This window comes from Marmota marmota, unplaced genomic scaffold (assembly GCF_001458135.2).
Source record: "Marmota marmota marmota unplaced genomic scaffold, marMar, whole genome shotgun sequence".
In the NCBI taxonomy this organism is placed as follows: domain Eukaryota; kingdom Metazoa; phylum Chordata; class Mammalia; order Rodentia; family Sciuridae; genus Marmota; species Marmota marmota.
This window is the reverse complement of record NW_026000057.1, coordinates 14,661,535-14,681,107: the sequence shown is the minus strand read 5'-3', so window position 1 is coordinate 14,681,107 and position 19,573 is coordinate 14,661,535. Positions and strand designations below refer to the sequence as shown.

At 32.7% G+C, this 19,573-nt stretch overlaps 1 protein-coding gene across 4 annotated transcripts in view; it reads right to left on the bottom strand.

Moving 5' to 3' along the window:
• The window catches only part of Gria2 (glutamate ionotropic receptor AMPA type subunit 2), a 142,061-nt gene that overhangs the window by 5,125 nt on the left and 117,363 nt on the right, over positions 1-19,573 (bottom strand). For all 4 annotated transcript variants that reach the window (XM_015484411.2, XM_015484414.2, XM_048813564.1 and 1 more), the window contains exon 12: positions 14,803-15,001. In XM_015484411.2, the coding sequence (XP_015339897.1) occupies positions 14,803-15,001 (199 nt within the window). The remainder of the gene's footprint in view (positions 1-14,802; positions 15,002-19,573) is intronic.

The following is a 19,573-nucleotide window of genomic DNA, read 5'->3' as shown; positions in this document are numbered from 1 at the left end:
TCCCTTTTGGGAAGGTGACTTTGAATAATCCCTTTTGTTATTGTAATGTAGGAGGAGGCTTGGAATGGAAAATTGATATTGAAAACTTTTAAAACTCATGAGATTTTTTTTGGGGGGGTGTCTTATTTGATGTTTATTCCAAGGAATTTTAAAATTATAACCTTTATCTTACAGAAAGCAAGTCTAAGTCAATTCATTATAGCAGATATATGAGAAATACAGATTTATTTAGAATGCTGTCCTAGGAAGTCAGGCAGATTTACATATGAAAGCATTTTGGTGACAATCTGACAATCAAGGGTCAAGCACCAATAGAGGAAGGATAGGTTTTCATCACTGAGGTTTACCACTCACCTCACAGGGAAAGAAACTAGACAGTGTAGCCTTTCTATACTGTCACCAACTGAATAGGGACAGCTATACTGAGACAGGGCTTGGGGACAATTTCAGTCCAGTGGTTATGCAGTGAGAAGACAGGTATTCTCCATCCAGAATACTTTCATCTTAAATACATATCAATATTTCTCACTTTTTAATATTGTTTCTATCATCCAATCATTACCTGAAGCACGCTTCAATCTATTTCTCTTACTAGATAGTATCAATTCTTGTGATACTAGATTTGAAAATGCATTACCCTGTGGATCAGGCTTGCTCTGGGCTATGAACACACAACTACAAGATGGAAAGTTCTGCCAATAACTCAACTAGAAAAATTTTACCCTTAAGGCCTTTACAATGATTGGCACAATATATTTCATGTACTAGGTTCTTGATAAATGTCTGCTGTTGAATATTTGGGGATTTAATTAGGAAAATGACAGTTTTGCTTTTTCCAGATCTTTGCCTCCAGTAGAAATTGTTTATATTATTTTTCCTATATTCTGCCTTCCTATTCTCCACCAATTGCAAGATGCTACAGTATATGAGTTAGATTAAATTGCATGCAATCTTATTAAATTCCAAAGTTTCTCTGTAATATGAACACCCATAAAATCATGATGTTGAAATGTTTTGGAACAATATCATAAACTGATAAAGAAGAATTCAAAATGAAATTACATAATTATCTATTCAAATCATCCATTAACATGTCAATTAAAATAATGCTTTGTAATGTGAATATCCTTTGAGAAAATCCAAATATTAGCAATGAAATTTTGTTTTATTCATAAAAGATTTTAGTTAATTTTAAGAATATTTCTCAAAGTACAAATATATTATTTCTAGGAATTAACAGATTTTGCAATATAATACAGAAAAATGTATCTAGCTATAGTGTTTTGACTGAGTTTCTTGATTTCTATCTTCCCAGTTATGAACTATTTAAAAATATACAAGATCTGGCATTGTTACTTCATCTAGAACTACAAGTTCTATTAAGATAAACCACTCAATTTTTAATGAAAGAACTTTACAGATACTGTAACATGCATGACATGTTTTTTAGACTGAACAAGATTTTATGATATAATTTTAGAATAATAAAAATCTACAAATTATCCAAGACCTTACAATGAACATTGCTAATGATGCATCAGGTTAAAAGTAGCTTTCTTTCATAAGTAAGAATTTTTGTAAGTTACAATATTTTTTCCTAATAAGTTAATTCATTTGTCTCCTAGTTGTTAGTTTACTGTTCACTTATTTTTAATGAGCTCTATGTACATATATGAATACACCACAGTGAATCTCAACATCATTTATATCCACAAGCCTGGATTCCTAATTCGAATAAGATATATTCATTACATGCTTGTATAAATATATCAAATAGATTCTACTGCCATGTATAACTAAAAAACTAAAAGAAAAAATAAATTTTTTTAAAGTTAATGAGATGATTTCATAACCATATCTCTTCAAGAACTATCGTTTGAGCAAACTTAGCCAAAGGTGCACACCTACATAGTTCATAGAGTCTGATACTGTTATGTCAGTAATCACCACTCATTAGAGTAAGATATTTGTTGATTTGTATTTTATACCTACTTTTTAAAAAACATTTTTTAGTTGTAGATGAACACACAGCATCTTTATATATTTTTATTTGGTGGTGACCATGGAACTCATGCATGCGAGGCAAACACTTTTCCACTGAGCTACAGCCTCAGCCTTTTATAACTACTTTTGAAAGAACAAAAAAAGAATCAGACCACATTCTTAATAGAGACTCCAGCCTCTGAACCACTCATTTCTTAGAACATATTTACAAATATGCTTTTAAAAAATGAAGATTTTTATTCCAGATTTTAAAATTCCCATGTGGTCAGCTAAGGTAATATATTATAAACAGTGCTTCCTGTTAAAGTTCCAAATTCCAGCAATTCATGTTACAAGCATTCAATGTCCTACATCAAAAGCACCCAGGAAAATTTAAGCAATTGTCTGAAAAATGCAAATCAAATACTGATCAAATTGTCTCAATTAGTCCCTTTGTGTGGACTTAGAAGATGAACAGCCAGCAATGATGTTCACTACCTTCCTAAATCATGTTTAAATTTGAGCACATTTTAGCACAGTTGAAGAGGGAACACATGCAAATCATACTGACTTTGTAAAGAAAGTGCATATTTTCCTATCATTTGTAATTCTAATCTGAGTTTGGGTTCAGGAAAAGAAACTATGCAATGCGGAAAGAATTCATGCTGTTGTTTCTAACTGCTCCATAACATTTTTAATTATGAAAAAATATATGACATCAAATTTACCACTTAGTCATTTTTAAGTGTACCATACATACACATTGTGCTAAAGTAATACGCTTTGTGTACATTTCCATGCACTACAAGAACTATGCTGTATGTAGATCCACTGTACAAATTTCGTTCATACATTGTCCTCCTTTAGCTCATGGAAACCCAATGCTTTCTCTTATCTTCTCTTACTTCTCTAAACACTTTTTTCTTTTCTTCCCTACTTCCTGACTTTTATGGAAGTCTGTGTAGTAAGATCACAGGCTTTTCTCTTGCTACAATTTGTCTTGCTACAGTTTTGCAAAAATAATTTTATAGTTCTTTACCCAACCGTTAGTACATTTTTAAAATATTTAAAATATTTCCTTAGATAAGCATTCCTTTGTTTATTAGCTCCTATTAAACTTTGATATTAAAACTATAATTTTGTATTAAAAGATTTATATTCAAATTCTCAGTTTAATGATGTCAAGAATCAAGTGAGTGGAAAATATTTTTAGAATCATTAATATAAGACGTGTTAGGTAATTAGGAACATTTCATAGGGGATCTCACATTTTTCCTTCTCTTTTTCAAAATTACAATTTAATAAATAAGTTACTTGTAAAGGATTATGACATATTTTATAGAAGCGTGATTTGATATGTTTGTTTTCATGAGGATTTTTCCATATGACTAATCTACATTAAACATTTTTTCAAATAAAAAAATTTCAAATAATATTGAGGTCCATATCAAACTATGCTTGTAACACTAAAATGACAAAATTTCTCAGCTTCTTAAAAATTGAAATGGCAATTATTGAAGTCTATAATTATAAATATTTTTAACAGTTTAAGATTTTCAAATGATTGGTAACATAACAGAACTTACAAATCTCATCTTACATTCCAAGCCCTTTATTTGAGGAACAAGGCTCAGAAAGATTTTCTTTCCTATAACAGCAGATTGTTAGCTCATAAAAGAACCAGAAATGAATTCCAGATATCCATATCTTCAAACATGTACATACAGACTAAACTGAGACACAGTGCTTAGATAAATAGTGTTCTCTTAAAAAGTCACTTGAGAATATTATAAAATTTTAGAAAAAAATCCAGTTAAATATTTGTATATAATTTATTTATAGGCTAACTGATACCTGAGTAAATTATATTTTCAACAGCATTTTAATCAACTAAAAGTAAAGCTCAGTCTCAGAGCTCTTTTGGCATTCTGAAATTACTCTCAGATATGATAAATACATAGTTAAATTAATACATGCATTATTAATACCGTCATATTCTTTGGTAATTTTCTCCTTGGGAAACAATGTTTTTAAAATTTAAAATGCAATGATATTTCCATGTGTTTTCATTCCCTAATAAATGGTAAGTAATAGCATTAATGGAATATCCTACTAATTATATCTTATGTGTTAACTACATGTATGTGCACATGTGTGCATACAAAGTGGATTTCTAGTGAAAAGTAAAGAGCAATTGTATTCCTACATATTTTACTTTAATAGGGTTACTTAATCAGCCCATTCAAGGTTTATTGTGAATAGATAATAGGTTTGGTATCAAAGGTTTTTTTTTTTTTTTTTTGTACCTGGGATAGAACCCAGGGGTGGTTACCCACTGAGCAACATCCCCAACTCTTTATATAAATAAATATATATATATATATTTATTTAGAGACAGTTGTTTAGGGTCTCACTTAATTTTCAGGCTGGCTTTGAATTCATGAGCCTCCTGCCTCAGCCTCCTAAACTGCTGGGATTACAGGCATGTGCCACCACACCCTAATCATCAAGCTATTTAACAATATATCTAATAGTATTTTCATGGATTAAAGAATGAGGGTTATCAGAATTTTGTTGGTTTACAATAAAAACACACTCAAAAGCATTGGCTACTACCTTTTTTTTTGGGGGGGGGGCGGTATGGGAGATTGAATTTCAGGGCACTCGGCAATACAGCCACATCCCCAGCCCTATTTTGTATTTTACTTTAACATAGGCTTTCACTGAGTTGCTTAGTGCCTCCCTTTTGCTGAGGCTGGCTTTGAACTCAAGATCCTCTTTCCTCAGCCTCCAGAACTGCTGGGATTACAGGCTTGCACAATGGAGCCCTGCTGGTTATTACTTATTAATATGCAAATACTGATATGAATGAAAGCTGTCATCATACCATTGAATCTATTCCCAGTCCCATTTGTCCAGTATTTTAGTTTACAATTAGGTTGCTGACATAAAAGGCAAATATCCCAAATATTTGCCTTTTACTTCAAATTTGCAATATTATCATAGTAGATGATAGAATCAGTATTAAAATTGTATGGGCTTGCAACAATAAGCCAAAAAGCAAAGTGAAATTTAACAAGGATAAATACAAAACCCAGCATGTTGGCCGCAATCAATTTATATTCACAGAATGGAAGACATGAGGCTTACCACAATCCATATTTAAATTATCCAGGTTTTCAGTAAACCACAAATGTATGGCAAGCTATTAATTCAACTCATTTACCACAGAAGCTAATAAACTTGAAGGTTTGAAATAAAATAATAGAGTCTAAATGTTATAATTTAGATACAAGGTGTCCCCCAACAGCTGATGTATCAGACAATGTAAGAAAATTTTGAGGTGAAATGATTGAGTTATGAGAGCTTTAACCTAATCACTGCTTCAATTCACTGATACAGACTAACTGGGTAGAAACTACAGGAAGGGAGGGTGTAACTAGAAGAAATAGGGATGTCTTCAGGGTTTATATTTTGTCTCTGGTGAGTGTAGTGCTCTGTTTCCCAGTTGTCATGTCCTGAGCTGCTTTCCTTCTCCACACCCTTCCACCATGATGTTCTGCCTCACTTGGGCCCAGAGGAATGAAGTCAGCCATCTATGGACTGAGACCTCTGGAACTGTGAGACCCAAATAGACTTTTCCATCTCTAAAATTGTTCTCATCAGGTCTTTTTGTCACAGTTGTGAAAACTAACAAAAATGTCAGATAACAGAATTTGAAATGCCAATGCACTGAGGACCATGCAGGATGTATAAGTGAAGTAAGTGATCAGGGATGGGGTAAGGTCAATGGTTGGACTGCACTGACTGCAGAATACTTGCCTTAGCAACAGAGTGTTTTGTTTTATTTTGTTTTGTATTCATGCAAAAGTTGTGATGCCTGAAAAACACAAAGACCCAGGTTGAAACTGGTCTGAAATTTTAATTTTCAGGCTCAGGCCAACATCCTCTATAAGTAGACCAGATCACACTCTAGTTCCAGATACCAGTTGCAAACATAACATTAGCAAACCTACATCCCCAAGTTTGGATAGCCATAATAAAGTGTTCGAAACGTGTTGAAAGAATGATTTAGAGAATTCAGAATTCTGAGTGAGAAAATTTAAGAAAGAAACAATACTTATCTACCTATGTTTGAGACATCTGTCAAATGGAAAAGCAAAAAATTATGTAAGTCAGAATGAGGACCAATGAATGAAAATATTTGGGAGGCTAGTTTTAATTTCAAAAGAACTTTCTAAAAACTGTAAGAATAAAATCTAAAGCAAAATGGAATTTGAGGATAAGAAAAATAGTAGGTTAAGATTCATATGGCAATCAGGCACAGTAGCACACACCTGTAATCCCAGTAGCTCAGGAGGCTGAGGCAGGAGGATCATGAGTTCAAAGCCAGCCTCAGCAAAAGTGAGGTGATAAGCAACTCAGTGAGACTCTGTCTCTAAATAAAATACAAAATAGGGCTGGGGATGTGGCTCAGTGTTTGAGCCCCTGTACCAAAAAAAAAAAAAAGATTTATAAGGCATGTTCAAGAACACCTTTGGAAGGTGAACTCAATAATGCAACAATATTTCTGATATGAACAGCACTTGGGAGTTAATTTGTAATTGAATCCCTATGTTTCAAGATAGCAAGGCTATCAGAGATCAAATGATGCATAAAGAACTTCTTTGCAGCATTTTGATCCAACCTCAACAACTTTTAAGTGTATGAGTGTGTGTGTTTAAATAATTGAAAGGCGGATGTAATTACGAATAAAACCTGGTTATGTTGATTAATTGTTCTAGCCTAAAAGGCTATGAGATTCTTTTTTGCATAAATGAACAAATTTTCAGGGCATCACATTTTTTTTAAGAAAACAGACACACTACTGGACCATTTGCACTGCACTCTATTCCCACCTCCTAAGACTTTAGCATCTCTATGTATCCCATTAATAGGCTCCAATAGTGTTTCAATATTCCACAGTTACAAATAAGAAAGAAAGGAGCCCAATACAATGGCCAAATTTTTTCGAATAATCTTAAGAAATTTTGATTTAAGGGAAAAATAAAAAAGGACTCGGGGTCTGAGGTCTATAAATTAGGAAGATGCACCCGTCCCATGGATACCCAGCTCTGGGGCCCCTTCTCTTCAGAGAAGTCTTGTGTCTGTTCCATTCTTAAATAAAACTTGCTCCCTATGCTTGCCTCAGTGTGTTCAGGTGTTTACTCATCACTGGGAACAAGGACCTGTTCCTCATCTCAAAACTGGTATTAGCATATTCTACATTTCTTACCCTTGACTCTCACATTATTAATGCATATGCAGAAACGGTATCTGTGTCCCCAAATAAATGTTTGTTAAAGTGTTTAGTACTCAGGATTGAATCTAGGAGTGTTCTACCTCTGAGCTACATCTCCAATCTTTTTTATTTTGATTTGAGATAATTTCACTATATTGCACAGGCTGGCCTCAAATTTGAGATCCTCCTGCCTTGGCCTCCAAAAAAGCTAATGTTTGATTCATGCTTGCTTGAAATAGAGGTTTAAGGACACTAATCTAAACCTTTCTGATAAAATGATCAAAGATGTTTTATTATTAAACATTGTCTTCCATACTTTAATTACTTTAGCTCAAGTCCACATTCTTTCTGCCATTTTAAGAATGAACTTCCATTAAAAATAATAATAATAAAAATTATATATATATAAAATTCAAAAGAGTAATTTCATATTTTCATATTTATATTTATAATATGCTAGCAAAAATCACATGGCTGGAAATGCCTTTTTTAAAATGTCAAAAGTCAGTTAAAGAATTCTGAAAATTTTATCAACAATATTTATATTTAGTTAATATTTGATTCTAACAGCATGATTCTATTCTCTCTGCACAAAGCTCTCCAGCTAATTATTACTATGTTTATTTTCACACCTAGTGTGGAAAATTCAGATGATTATTTTCCTTACAACCATAAAGTGAATTGAACACTAAGTCATCTGGAGTATCTGTACTCTTTATTCTTAAATTCATCTTCACTGCAAAGCATCCAAATGGGAATTTTTAAAGGGTTTTTAAATGAAAGATTTAGTCCCAAATTATTTCTGCACTGTGTTAACTTTTCCAGCTATATTAATTGTCCTCATGATCTGCAGTTGGTGTGAAAAAGAATGCTTTCTTTTTGTTGGAACAATAACGTTCCTGTAACCTGATCTGATCTAAGTGTTAAGCCAGTAGAACTTAAGGTGGTTTCCTCAATGACCCAGTTGGATGGGTAGAGAGCACAGACCTTTGCAGAGAATAGCTGTGGGATGAAAGTCACTAAAAGAACCCCTTCACCCTGGAAGAAGCTATCACTGTGCACGACAGTCATAATTCAAGAAATAGACAAGACGTTTCCCTTTCTTAGTACTTGGGCCACTGAAAACAAATGATCTCTCTGGCGTTATCTACATGTCTTTAGTTGTCCAGTCCTATGAAATTTGAGGACCACTACATGAACTGCACGGACCTGAAAGGGAGCAATACTTTTTAAAGGAAACAATGGCAAAGTCATCTAAAATTTTGATCTTTCCTGCACGGTTCACCTAGCTAGAGCCAGCTGAATTGAGACAGAGGACAGAGGCTCTTTCCAGGCAGCTTAGACTGATTGTGTCCTTAAAGTCTTCACAAACTCAGTGCTTTCTCAGATGTTCTGTGGAATTGTGAGAAAAATTAAAATGTCAGAAAAAGAAAAACTGCCAACCAGAAAGGAAATGATTCAACTTGTACTGGATCATTTAAAGAAGGCTTGGGCATGAGAGTTGTCAGCTGTGCAGATTGTTCTGCTATAATAAAGTCCACAGAAAAACCAAGGAGGAGAAATTGGTAATAGATATGACTAACCATGCATGAGCTGACTTATATGCACAGCACTATTTATTGCTTATGTACTTATATTCAGCATGTATCTAATTCCTACTAATTTAGAAACTATTTAACTATTTAAGCACTTGTGAAAATCTATAAAACATATATTCTGATACAAGTAACTTTCCACATATATGGGAATATACATATAGCTATACTCACTTCATTTCTAAAAAATTTGAAAGATGGAATTTATATGTGTACTGATATGCAAAAAGCTAGACCTCCATATTCCTGCTTGCACATAAATGGGCAATACTGTGGCAGAGTAATAATTAGCAGTACCCAGAAGAAATAAAACAACATGGAAAATAACCCCAAATTAGTGATATCTGTTATGTACAGCATATTGATGAAGAAACAATCATGTATTGTTGCTAAATGAAAACAGTAACTGGAAAATTATAACAATATAGTTCTACAGGGGAACTGCTATAATGGCTAGAACATTTTTACCTATAAATGTATTTCAATTTGTATTTATGTGGAAATATAAATTAGTGTATCTTATGCCACAGATTAAGTAAGAAGAAAAGATTGCTGTCTCTTAAAAGGAAACTCCTAATTGTTATCATTCTCTGGTAATCATATATGCATATATTATGTGTATGTGTGTGTATATATATGAGAGTTTCAAACTAATCTTTTCACTTAAATAAGGAACAGTTGCCTTATTACTAGTTGTCTATCATTAATACTTTTTCAAAACTCTGCAAAAAGACTGATGCTGGGTAACAATAGCCTACTTTAATGGATTTAATTAAACTAAATTTATCCTTTGCAAATGGGAATGATTGGTTCCATTAAGTGAGCAGGGAAACACCTTTATTTTGGCAATGGTTTAGAGTCTTTTCTTTATCAAATTGAAATGATTAAAGTAGATCTATTTTGTAGACAGTGCACCATGTCCCTCATCTTTACAGATAAGAGAACCAGAGGTTGCAGTGTGAAGATTTAGGACAGGGATGAGGAGGCAGGTCCCAATCTGCAAGTTAATCATAGTGTCACATGGATTGATGAATTAATAGGCCAATGATAGGTTTATATACAAAAGTCATTTTCTGTCCTAAAAACTTAAGTTTCATGGGAACATAATGCATATAGGTTCTATAAAATCATCATCTACAACACAATCACATAATTGAAGATCTGTCCTATTTTATTGAGAGAAGAAATTATCAAAATGTGAAATTCTAAAAATAGTAGTTTCTAATTGAAAGCCTAATTCTTTCTTAATTATAGGTGGGCTACAGTGGCACTATAATTAGAATGATCAGCAACTCCAAAATGATTCAGGTGTTATCATTCACTCTGTATAAGTAATGTGCATGAGTTGTATAAGCAGAAAACTGCAGAACATGAAGTTGCCAAATTTACTTTCCTCACTTATCTTGGTAGTTGCCCTCCATTTACTTTCTCCTTCCAGCCAAACAAAATAAATGTTTTATCAATGTTTAAATAAATGTTTTATTAATTGACAGATTGTCATTGAAGAAAAATATATGATAAATTAGAAAATTTGCAACTTCAACTGAACTTCTAAAACTATTACACTGATTTCATTAAAGTAATATTAATACAACCTAAAATCTGAAAGTAGTTTAGGCTTTCACTTGAACAACTAACATCACTTTTGTATGAAAAAGGTCCCTATAAACTACAAAATATTCATCTCATAATTGCATATAAGGTGCTTTCATTTCAAAAAGATTTCATGAAATCATTCATTAATGTTGAGATAATAGACTAAGAGCTCAGAATTCTGAATTTGATTTTTAAAATGTACATGAACTTCTAAATGTTCATAAGTTGTTTTTCATTCTTGAGTTAGTTATTTAAAATTTAGACAATGACCTAGGTGCTCTGACCAGTTTCTCCAATGCTAACTAATCCAAAGCTCTTGCTTAGATAAAAAAAAAAAAAAACATGGTTGATATAATAAACACAGCAATAGACCTTTAAATAGTAATATAGCTAATAATCCATAAAATTGTAAAAGAGGATACAGAGGAAGAAAGCTATCAACAAAATCAAAATAAGTCATATTAGGAAGAATAAGATAAATGTTAGAGCTTTGAAGATTAGCCGATGATACCAAGTATGTGGGCACACTCCTATAATCTCAGAAATTTGGATCTGGGATAATAAGGCAAGAGGATCACAAGTTCAAGGTCAGCCTCAGCAACTTAATGCATCAAAACTTAAAAAAAAATTAATTTTTTTTAAAAGGTTAGGATATAGATCAGTGGTAGAGTGCCCCTGGGTTTATCCTTTGTACCACCCCTAAAAAATTTCTTCTTGTACAATTTTTGTCAAAAGTTTCTTCTTCTACATGTAATTAGTTATTTTCTTGGGTTGTGGGTCTGAGAGTAAGTACCACAGACAGCCAAAGAACAAAGTGTAGAGTACATGTCTTCAGTCTGTCTTCAGCTCACTTCATCTACACCCTCTTTCCTTGGAGGCTGGTCACTACCGCAATCAATCTGTCAGCATTCACCCTCTTCTGAATGTACCTTACAGAGACTCCAAAGTCCCTAGAGCCAAAGAACAATTGAGAAAGATATATGATGAATATGGATTTTTGGAATACAATTTCCTTTGCAACTTTTTCTCCCAGATACTTAGAAATTCAACCATACTACAGCTAAAAAACTGCAGTATACCTTAGGATTAAAAAAAAAATACCAATGAATATCAAATATTTTTGTTTCCAAAATGTCTCCAAATTGTCTTTATCTTGTTTAATACACTGTACATGACAGTCTGTGAATAGAAAGTGTGTGCTCAAAAGGAAATATTGATGGATGCTACCGGAAAACCATAGTACCACAGTCAATATTTGGGGTGTCAGAAACAAAAATAAGATTTTCCTATTATCATCATAACACCCAAATATGAAATATTAATATAGAAAGAAAAGTTGTTCAAAATTATTTACAAACTACGAACACTTTTTTATTTAATCCCCCTTAGAGAAATAAGTCTTTTGTATACATATTTTTTCAAATCTCAACATGTCATATATTTCAACAAAATAATATGATGAAGCCTTATTCTATTTAGTAATATGTGCTGCTATATAACTTTTGCTTACTGACACAAACACAATAAATAATGTGGCTTATGAGTACTTTTGAGCTCACATTCTTCTTTCTTTAGATAAGAAGAAGCTGGCTATAATGTTATATGTATTGAGACTTAGCCTAGGTCATTTTATCACCAGTTCTTTTGGAGCTATGCTGAGAGGAACTGTGGGGATCTGCTTGCATTTCAGTCATTACTGACACTCTAGCATTACATAAGCAAGCATGGATGTGACCAAGAACAGACCAAGGGAGCAGTGAAATAAATTCAGATATCTTGCCTTACAAGGAAAAAGAGTGCAAGTAAAGAATTCAGATTAGTAGTAAAATATCTCAGCATATTTACTAGCTGCCTGAATTTGTCAAGTCCCTCAAATTAGCTTCAGTTTAAAAATGCATCAAATTCCAACAAAAATCATCGCCCTGTTTTCTGTTGCTATCACAAGTTACCTGAGGTTGGATTTTTATTTTGAACAAAATTGTTAATAAGTTCAGAGTTTTGGAAGTTGAAAGTCCAAGACTGGGAAGCACCATCTGTCTGGTCTCTGGGGACAGCCTACTTAGCTGTGACCCAACATGGTGGTGAGAAGGGAATAAAAATGGTCACATGCAAAAGAGACCAAGTGCATGGGATAGCCTCACATTATAACAATCCACTATCACAAAAACTAACCAGAATCCCATGAGATATACATTAATTCCTTCCAAAGACTGTGCCACAAATGACCTAATCATCTTCTGCTAGGTCCTTTCCTTAAAGGTTCTACTACCTTTCAACATCTTCAGACTGTGGATCAACCTTCTAGCACATGAATCTTTTGGAGGCAACTTAAACCATCCAAATCATAGCAACTTTCAGACAGAAATATTGTGAGGTTTCAAAGCAATGGAGTGTGGGAAACTGCTTTGGGAACCTATGTCAATAGAAGTAGTCAGTTTTCCTAAATATCCCCCATGATTTCTCTATTACTGTAGGAAAGGTAAACACTATGACCTTATGAAAATTCCACAACTGCATATTGCAAATTCAGTCTCCAAGGATTTGTGTGCTGAAAAAGAATAGTAGCAAATTTCTTTGTTCTGAGTTCTCTAGCTTTCTCTTCTTGTCTACTAGAGAATTTGAGAACATCGAGCATGAAATCCTGGCATCTTACTGATTAAGGCATGTTTCTCTGATGGACTGAGTTAAGATACACTGAAACGGTCTGTCATGAGGATGGATTGTGGTCGAAAGTAGCCGGTACCACTGTTTCCACACAAGGTGATAAGTACCTCTCTCAACAGATGCCTACTCAAATGCAAGAGAGCATCTACAAACAATATACATAATTTCTCAACAAAAGTATCACTCAGTAAACCAGGTCAGGTTCCTGTATCATTCACAGATCTCATTTACCTCGAAGAGTTTCTCATTTTTCCAGATAAGATAAAAGCAAATCATGTTATGTATGACATATATTTCTAATGGAGAAACATTCAATATTCTAATTTACTTTAATTAATGTATTGTTACGATGAAATTGGAGCACTGTTATATTGAAAGTATGCATACCTATATTGCATGTAGGTCCAATATCATTGCAGCTATTTGTCTTTGAAGACTTGGGCATGGGGACTGGGGACTGAACTCAGGACTTCATGCATGTTAGGCAAGCACTCCACCATTGAGCCACACCCCAACCCCAACATGTAGATCCAGAAGTGATCACAGACTGTCATTAGTAGCAAATTTGTATTACCATATTCATACTTAGATCCTCATTGAATCCAAAAAAATCTGCTGGTAGATCATACTTCTCCACTTAAATTGAGGTACATAAGAAAGTACTAAGGTCTTATACTCTTACTGAACCCAATTTCTAACTTTCTGTTATTATCTGTGGTTTTTGCCCCCACACTTTTCCTTCCATCTTATGTATCTTCAGCCCAGCTGAAGTTATTTGGAAAAGACACCAGGGATAATTCAGGAGGAGATAGCCTGCAAATTACAATCTGCTGCTTCAGCATTTGGCCAACTGAGGGTCCCAATCCTAATTATGAAATAAATTGGCCATGATCTCACAACAACTCAGATACATTCAAAGATGCTTGTGGATTATCAGAGATCATCACACATCATATACATTGGTTTGTGACAGAAATTAATCATCTGTATTTAAGCATTTCAACAGGATGAGTTCTTTTATGTAAATAATAGTAAAATGAAAGAAAATTATGCTAACATGAAGCCCTGATATCTTCCTATAAATACAGGACCACTAACTGGAAGAATAATATTAACCTACATCTAATAGACACATTATGATTGTGTGACCTATTTTAAAAGTAGAGGGCCTTTGATAGCCTCTCCATGAAGCAGTTGCAAGGAAAATTCAGAATATTCACTTAATAACATAATCTGTTTTCTGACACAGAATTAGCATATCTGGTTTCAACATGGGTCTTTCAAATATACACTATGCAAGAGAGATTCAATCACGTTTTATGTAAAATGAAACATAAAAGGATATATATCCTTGTTTAAAACACATTAACCATCTAAACTTAACTATATTTTGCTTCAGTTTTGTTCCAAAAGGACAATTAATTTTTATAAAACATTAAAATTTCATTGCAACATTGTAGTTTCTCTCCAAAGGGGTTAAGAATCAACAAAGAAACAAAGCTAGGAAAGGAACAGGGAAGGGTCAGAGATAGAGATAAATTCAAGAGCAAACACAGAATGACAGACAGGGTTATTTTCATATAGCACCTTGGCATAGATCATGGCAGTGGGGAGGAGGTGACAAAATTTAAAGAGGTTAAATTTTAGGTACAAAATCAGAAGCCACAAAGCAGTGTCTCTTACCCTGAAAAACTCTTTCGTGGAGCCAGAGTCTAATGTTCCATAAGCAATTTCTGTTTGCTTAGAAAGATCCTCAGCACTTTCGATGGGAGACACCATCCTCTCTACAGTCAGGAAGGCAGCTAAGTTAGCCGTGTAGGAGGAGATTATGATCAGGGTAAAGAACCACCACACACCTCCAACAATGCGCCCAGAGAGGGATCTAATAACAAGTATGAAATGGATTTGTAAAGTTAAATGAATGACCTAATTAAAAAAAACAAGTTAGCAGTAATATGCAAATATTGACTTATACAGGAATATTTCATTTTATACTTTTCCATATTTCTACTAGTTACTGAATTTAAAAATTACTAAATATTTTGGGCAAGGAATATAGATTGACTAAATCTGATAACATACCCAGAGGACAAAACTTGAAAATGCTGGGATTCTCAAAGTTATAATGCCCAAATAGTTCATGGTATGAAATTCCATAATGAAGCAATTTTAAGAAAGGTACAAACAATTCATTAAATATCATAGTTCTTTATATACTCATGACATAAGTAAACATGAAGAAGAGAATCTTAGAAGATCAGCAAAACTCATAACAATGTTTACAAACAAAACTGAATTATTTTTAAAAATGAGAGTATGCACCGTGGATGTCACATTAAACAATGAAAAAATCCTTCCCTTGAATGCACCAGTGATGCTCCAATCCCTCAAAAAGGCCCAAAATTTAATCATGTTTTATGTATGCAAAAATATAGGTATTTGATACAGCATAAAAGAGAAAATGGAAAAAAAAATAATACCATAAACAAAGATATGACACAAAACATAAATCTCAAAGAATAAAAATCAGATGCCTTCACAGTATGGACTGCCCTGTTCATGTCTGTCTCCTGCTTAAGAAAAAAGAAAACTAAAAGAAAACAAATTAGGTGTTTAAAAGTTTGTCAAATAAACTCCCAGTGTGAAATATAACAAAATAGCAATATTTCTATGACGATAAATTCTTACATACAATACTTTTTAAAAGCTTAATAGATTCCCATTAATTTACTTTAAATTTGAACTAGATAAATATAAATATGTCGATGTATAAAAAGAAATCCACCGTATTATTTCACTATATGATGATATGATATTCTACACATAATTAAAGAATTTGAGGAATATTAACAAACCAATAAACTAAATATTTTTCCTGTTCTCAGTAATTCTGCTTTGTCAAAAGTTATGAGAGTGAAGTCAATCAGACTTGCAAAAGTGAAGAGGATACAATTCTAAAAATTTAATCACAAATATTTGGCACTTTATGGCCTTAAGGTTCTCGACAATCAATATTTAAAAATGCATCTCTTAGTAAAACAGATACTATATCAAATTGTTGGGTTATATTGGTAGAATACACCATTCAGTGAAAAAAAAAAAAAAAACAAAACTTTCTTATCAAATTAGTTTGTCCCTGCCTTTGTTTTTTAGATGAAAACTCCTGTTGATTAAAATGAGAGAGAAATAGCAATGGAAAACAAAAATAATATAAGTGCTTTTACCACAAAATCTCTATGAGATGCAAAGAATTAAACAAATATGATAGCATAGAAAAAGTTACATCATTCTCACTTATGAAAAGGATATTAAGACTTATTGTTGGAAAATTCTTCAGGCAGACACAACTACTCTCAGAATGTTCACTATTTACCCTATGACATGGGAGGAATAAACTACACAATAGGTAGCCTGTATTTAAGGTGGCAGATTCAGTGCCTGAAAACTTAATCTCTTCAAAGAAAAGCTGATCACTGGCTAATTGGTTTTGACTCTACCCACTGTACCCACCACATGCTAAATTAAATGTTTAGGAATAATTTTTATAAATCATTTTTTTTCTTTGAAAAAGTAAATATCACCAGTTGATTTCTATTTCAGTGTTTAAACCAGATTCAATGAGATTAAATATTTCAATTGGTTTAAAATGTATAAGTTCAAAATATTATTGGACTTACAAGTCATTCAGAAGTGAAAAATACTTAAGTAATTTGTTATTTACTTTCAAAGGTTTTAAAGGTATCAATGAATGTTTCTAAATAGAAAAAAATGATTTCTATAATTAAAAACAAAAAATTTAATTCTCAGCATATGCAATAAAGAAGCAAATAAATATACATACACTATATTTCCTTTCGATTTCTATTAAATAATTGTTTTTTAAATAACATATTTTTATATTTAATTAAATCCTTTAGAAACATTGGGAGGAAGACCCAAAGTAAGCAGAAAAATAATTCCCATTTTTAGAAACTATTCTTTGGAAAACTGTATCTTATAGTGAAGATATTATAAATTTAATTTCTGGCCAATGACCAAAACAATAAGTCTAATCAATCATTCTAGATTACAATTTAAATGTGTTCTATAGACATTAATAACATAGTTCCACATCATATTTTAATTGGGAAGGAATATAATTTTTAAAAAAATATTTAAAGAGCATTTCTTAAAATCACCTGTGCATTTCAAGCTTTTTCTAAAAACAGTCAATCATCCACTCTACTCTTCTGACCTAGAGTAGTCATCATTGCATTCTAAAGCATGACAGTTTGCTTCTTTTTAAAAAATTATTAAAATTTTCAACACTATATATTATGCTCACTTTTTAATGTCTATAGAACATAAAAATAAAGATAGGTACTTTTAAAATATTTATTTATTTATTTATTATAATACTGGGGATAGAACCCAGAATTTTATTCATGCCCAGCAAGCACTGTACTATACCACATACCTAGCCTCACATTTTAAATTTTTAATAAAATAAATTTTACATATATATATTTAAATGCAAATAAATGTATACACATATATTTCATGATTGATGAAAAATAAATCATGAAAATTGAAAAAAAAAGCATGCTAGCTAAAATCTGTGTGTCTTACTAAGAAATAAAGATTTCTTTGTGAAATTTCTCTGTGTGAAATTGTATGAGTCATGACTTACGAATGAAATTTAAAAATCAGGGAAAAAAACCCTATTTGGAAGCAGGCATAATAAAAACGAGAAGTCATCTATATGTAGTGAAGGACCCTGCAATGTCAAACACTGTTAAATGTGTCTTGTGCCCCAGACACTATGTGCAAATAGGGTTTCCATTCGTACAAGCTCAGGACACATGACAGGACTGAAGATGAGTAGGGCAAACAGAACTAAAGACCCATTCATGGGAACTCAGACAATGCATTCTACTTCATGATGCACCCCATACACTTCTCCTACACATCCAAAAAAAAAAAAAACCAGAGCATAATTTATATCACTCCAGGATAATTGCCTTACATCTCAAATCAGGGTATCGTACTTCAGTGGCCTTCTTATCAAAGGTAAGTCATTTATTTAGTATTTTATGGACCAGAGTGTTCCCTGAGACCTTAATATGATCCCCTTTCCCTCATTATTAGGACCTTCTCTTTGTACCTTTAACTTCAATCAGATAAACTAAATATAGAGATGAAGCTGTGAATCTTCTATGTTCTGCTAGAGATGAAACATATACTAAAGATATACATATAGTCCCTCCACATGTATACATGTCATGCCATGCAAATATCATTGGCATTATTTCTAATTCTATGCAGTTTGGCAGAAAAGCCCCAGGGAATATGAGAGACCTAAGCTTTTTTAGACATATATTTGTAAAAAACTATTATTTTTTAAAAAAATCACTACCACCAGAATTCTTATCAGAGAAGTAAATCATTGATAATTTCTGCCCACATGGCATACTTTCCTTACCTTGTGTTGTGAAACATGCTGAAAAATCATAAAAGGTATATAGTTTTGAGCTTTTCATATAGTTTTTGAAATTAATGACTGATAATTTAGGAAAGTGCTCAAAATACAACAACTTAATGAATTAATATCAGAAAATTCACCTCCTTCACTACGTAAGGCATCCCTTAGAATCAAAGAAGGGTAATCCAGCCCGAAAAAAAATGTTCCAGTAGACTGTGAGCCATTTGGCTTTCAATGCTAAAGTTAACACACTAGAGAAAACATGATTTATTCCTCTGAAGAGCCACATATTGTTATCATTCTCACTCACATATATAAGGTAAAAGTAATTGATGCTTTGTGACAGATTTACTATAATTAGGCATTCCAGTATAGGGATTAACACATCCTAATGATACTAGAGAAGGAGTTTATTGCATGGTGTGTATGTACTACCATTCAACATGACACAAGCTTTTTAGTGAATAATTAGTCCTCTCTACGTATTCTATGTATTTCCAGATACTCAGAAACTGTTATCATCTTTTTAATCCAGCCAGCAAACCTCAAAAAAAAAAAGAAAGAAAAAGAAAACTTGTATAATGTCTTTTTTACAGCATTTCCATGAGCCAATGTTAGGAAAATAAAAGAAATGGGATGTGTGTGAACAAATTTTTTCCAACAAGTTTTTTTGTTGTTGTTGTTGTTAATAAATTAAATTGCCCATTTTCCCATATACAGGTCTGTGAATCAATACACAGATGACTGTAAAATGAGAATATGCAGCAAAAACACGGTACCCCTCCAAGAAGGCATGGAATGATAGAAACCTTATGCATTTTATAGCCTCTCCATGGTGTGTATAATTTCACCAGGGAAATACCTGATCAACATTCAAAGAACATTGTTCAAATATTTCACAGGCTTACGCCGATGGTCAAAGTTTGTCCTTCAAAGTCTTAATTTGCTTGGACAAGCAGTCGGCAGCTGGTAACTTCTTTAGAGTGAATTCAT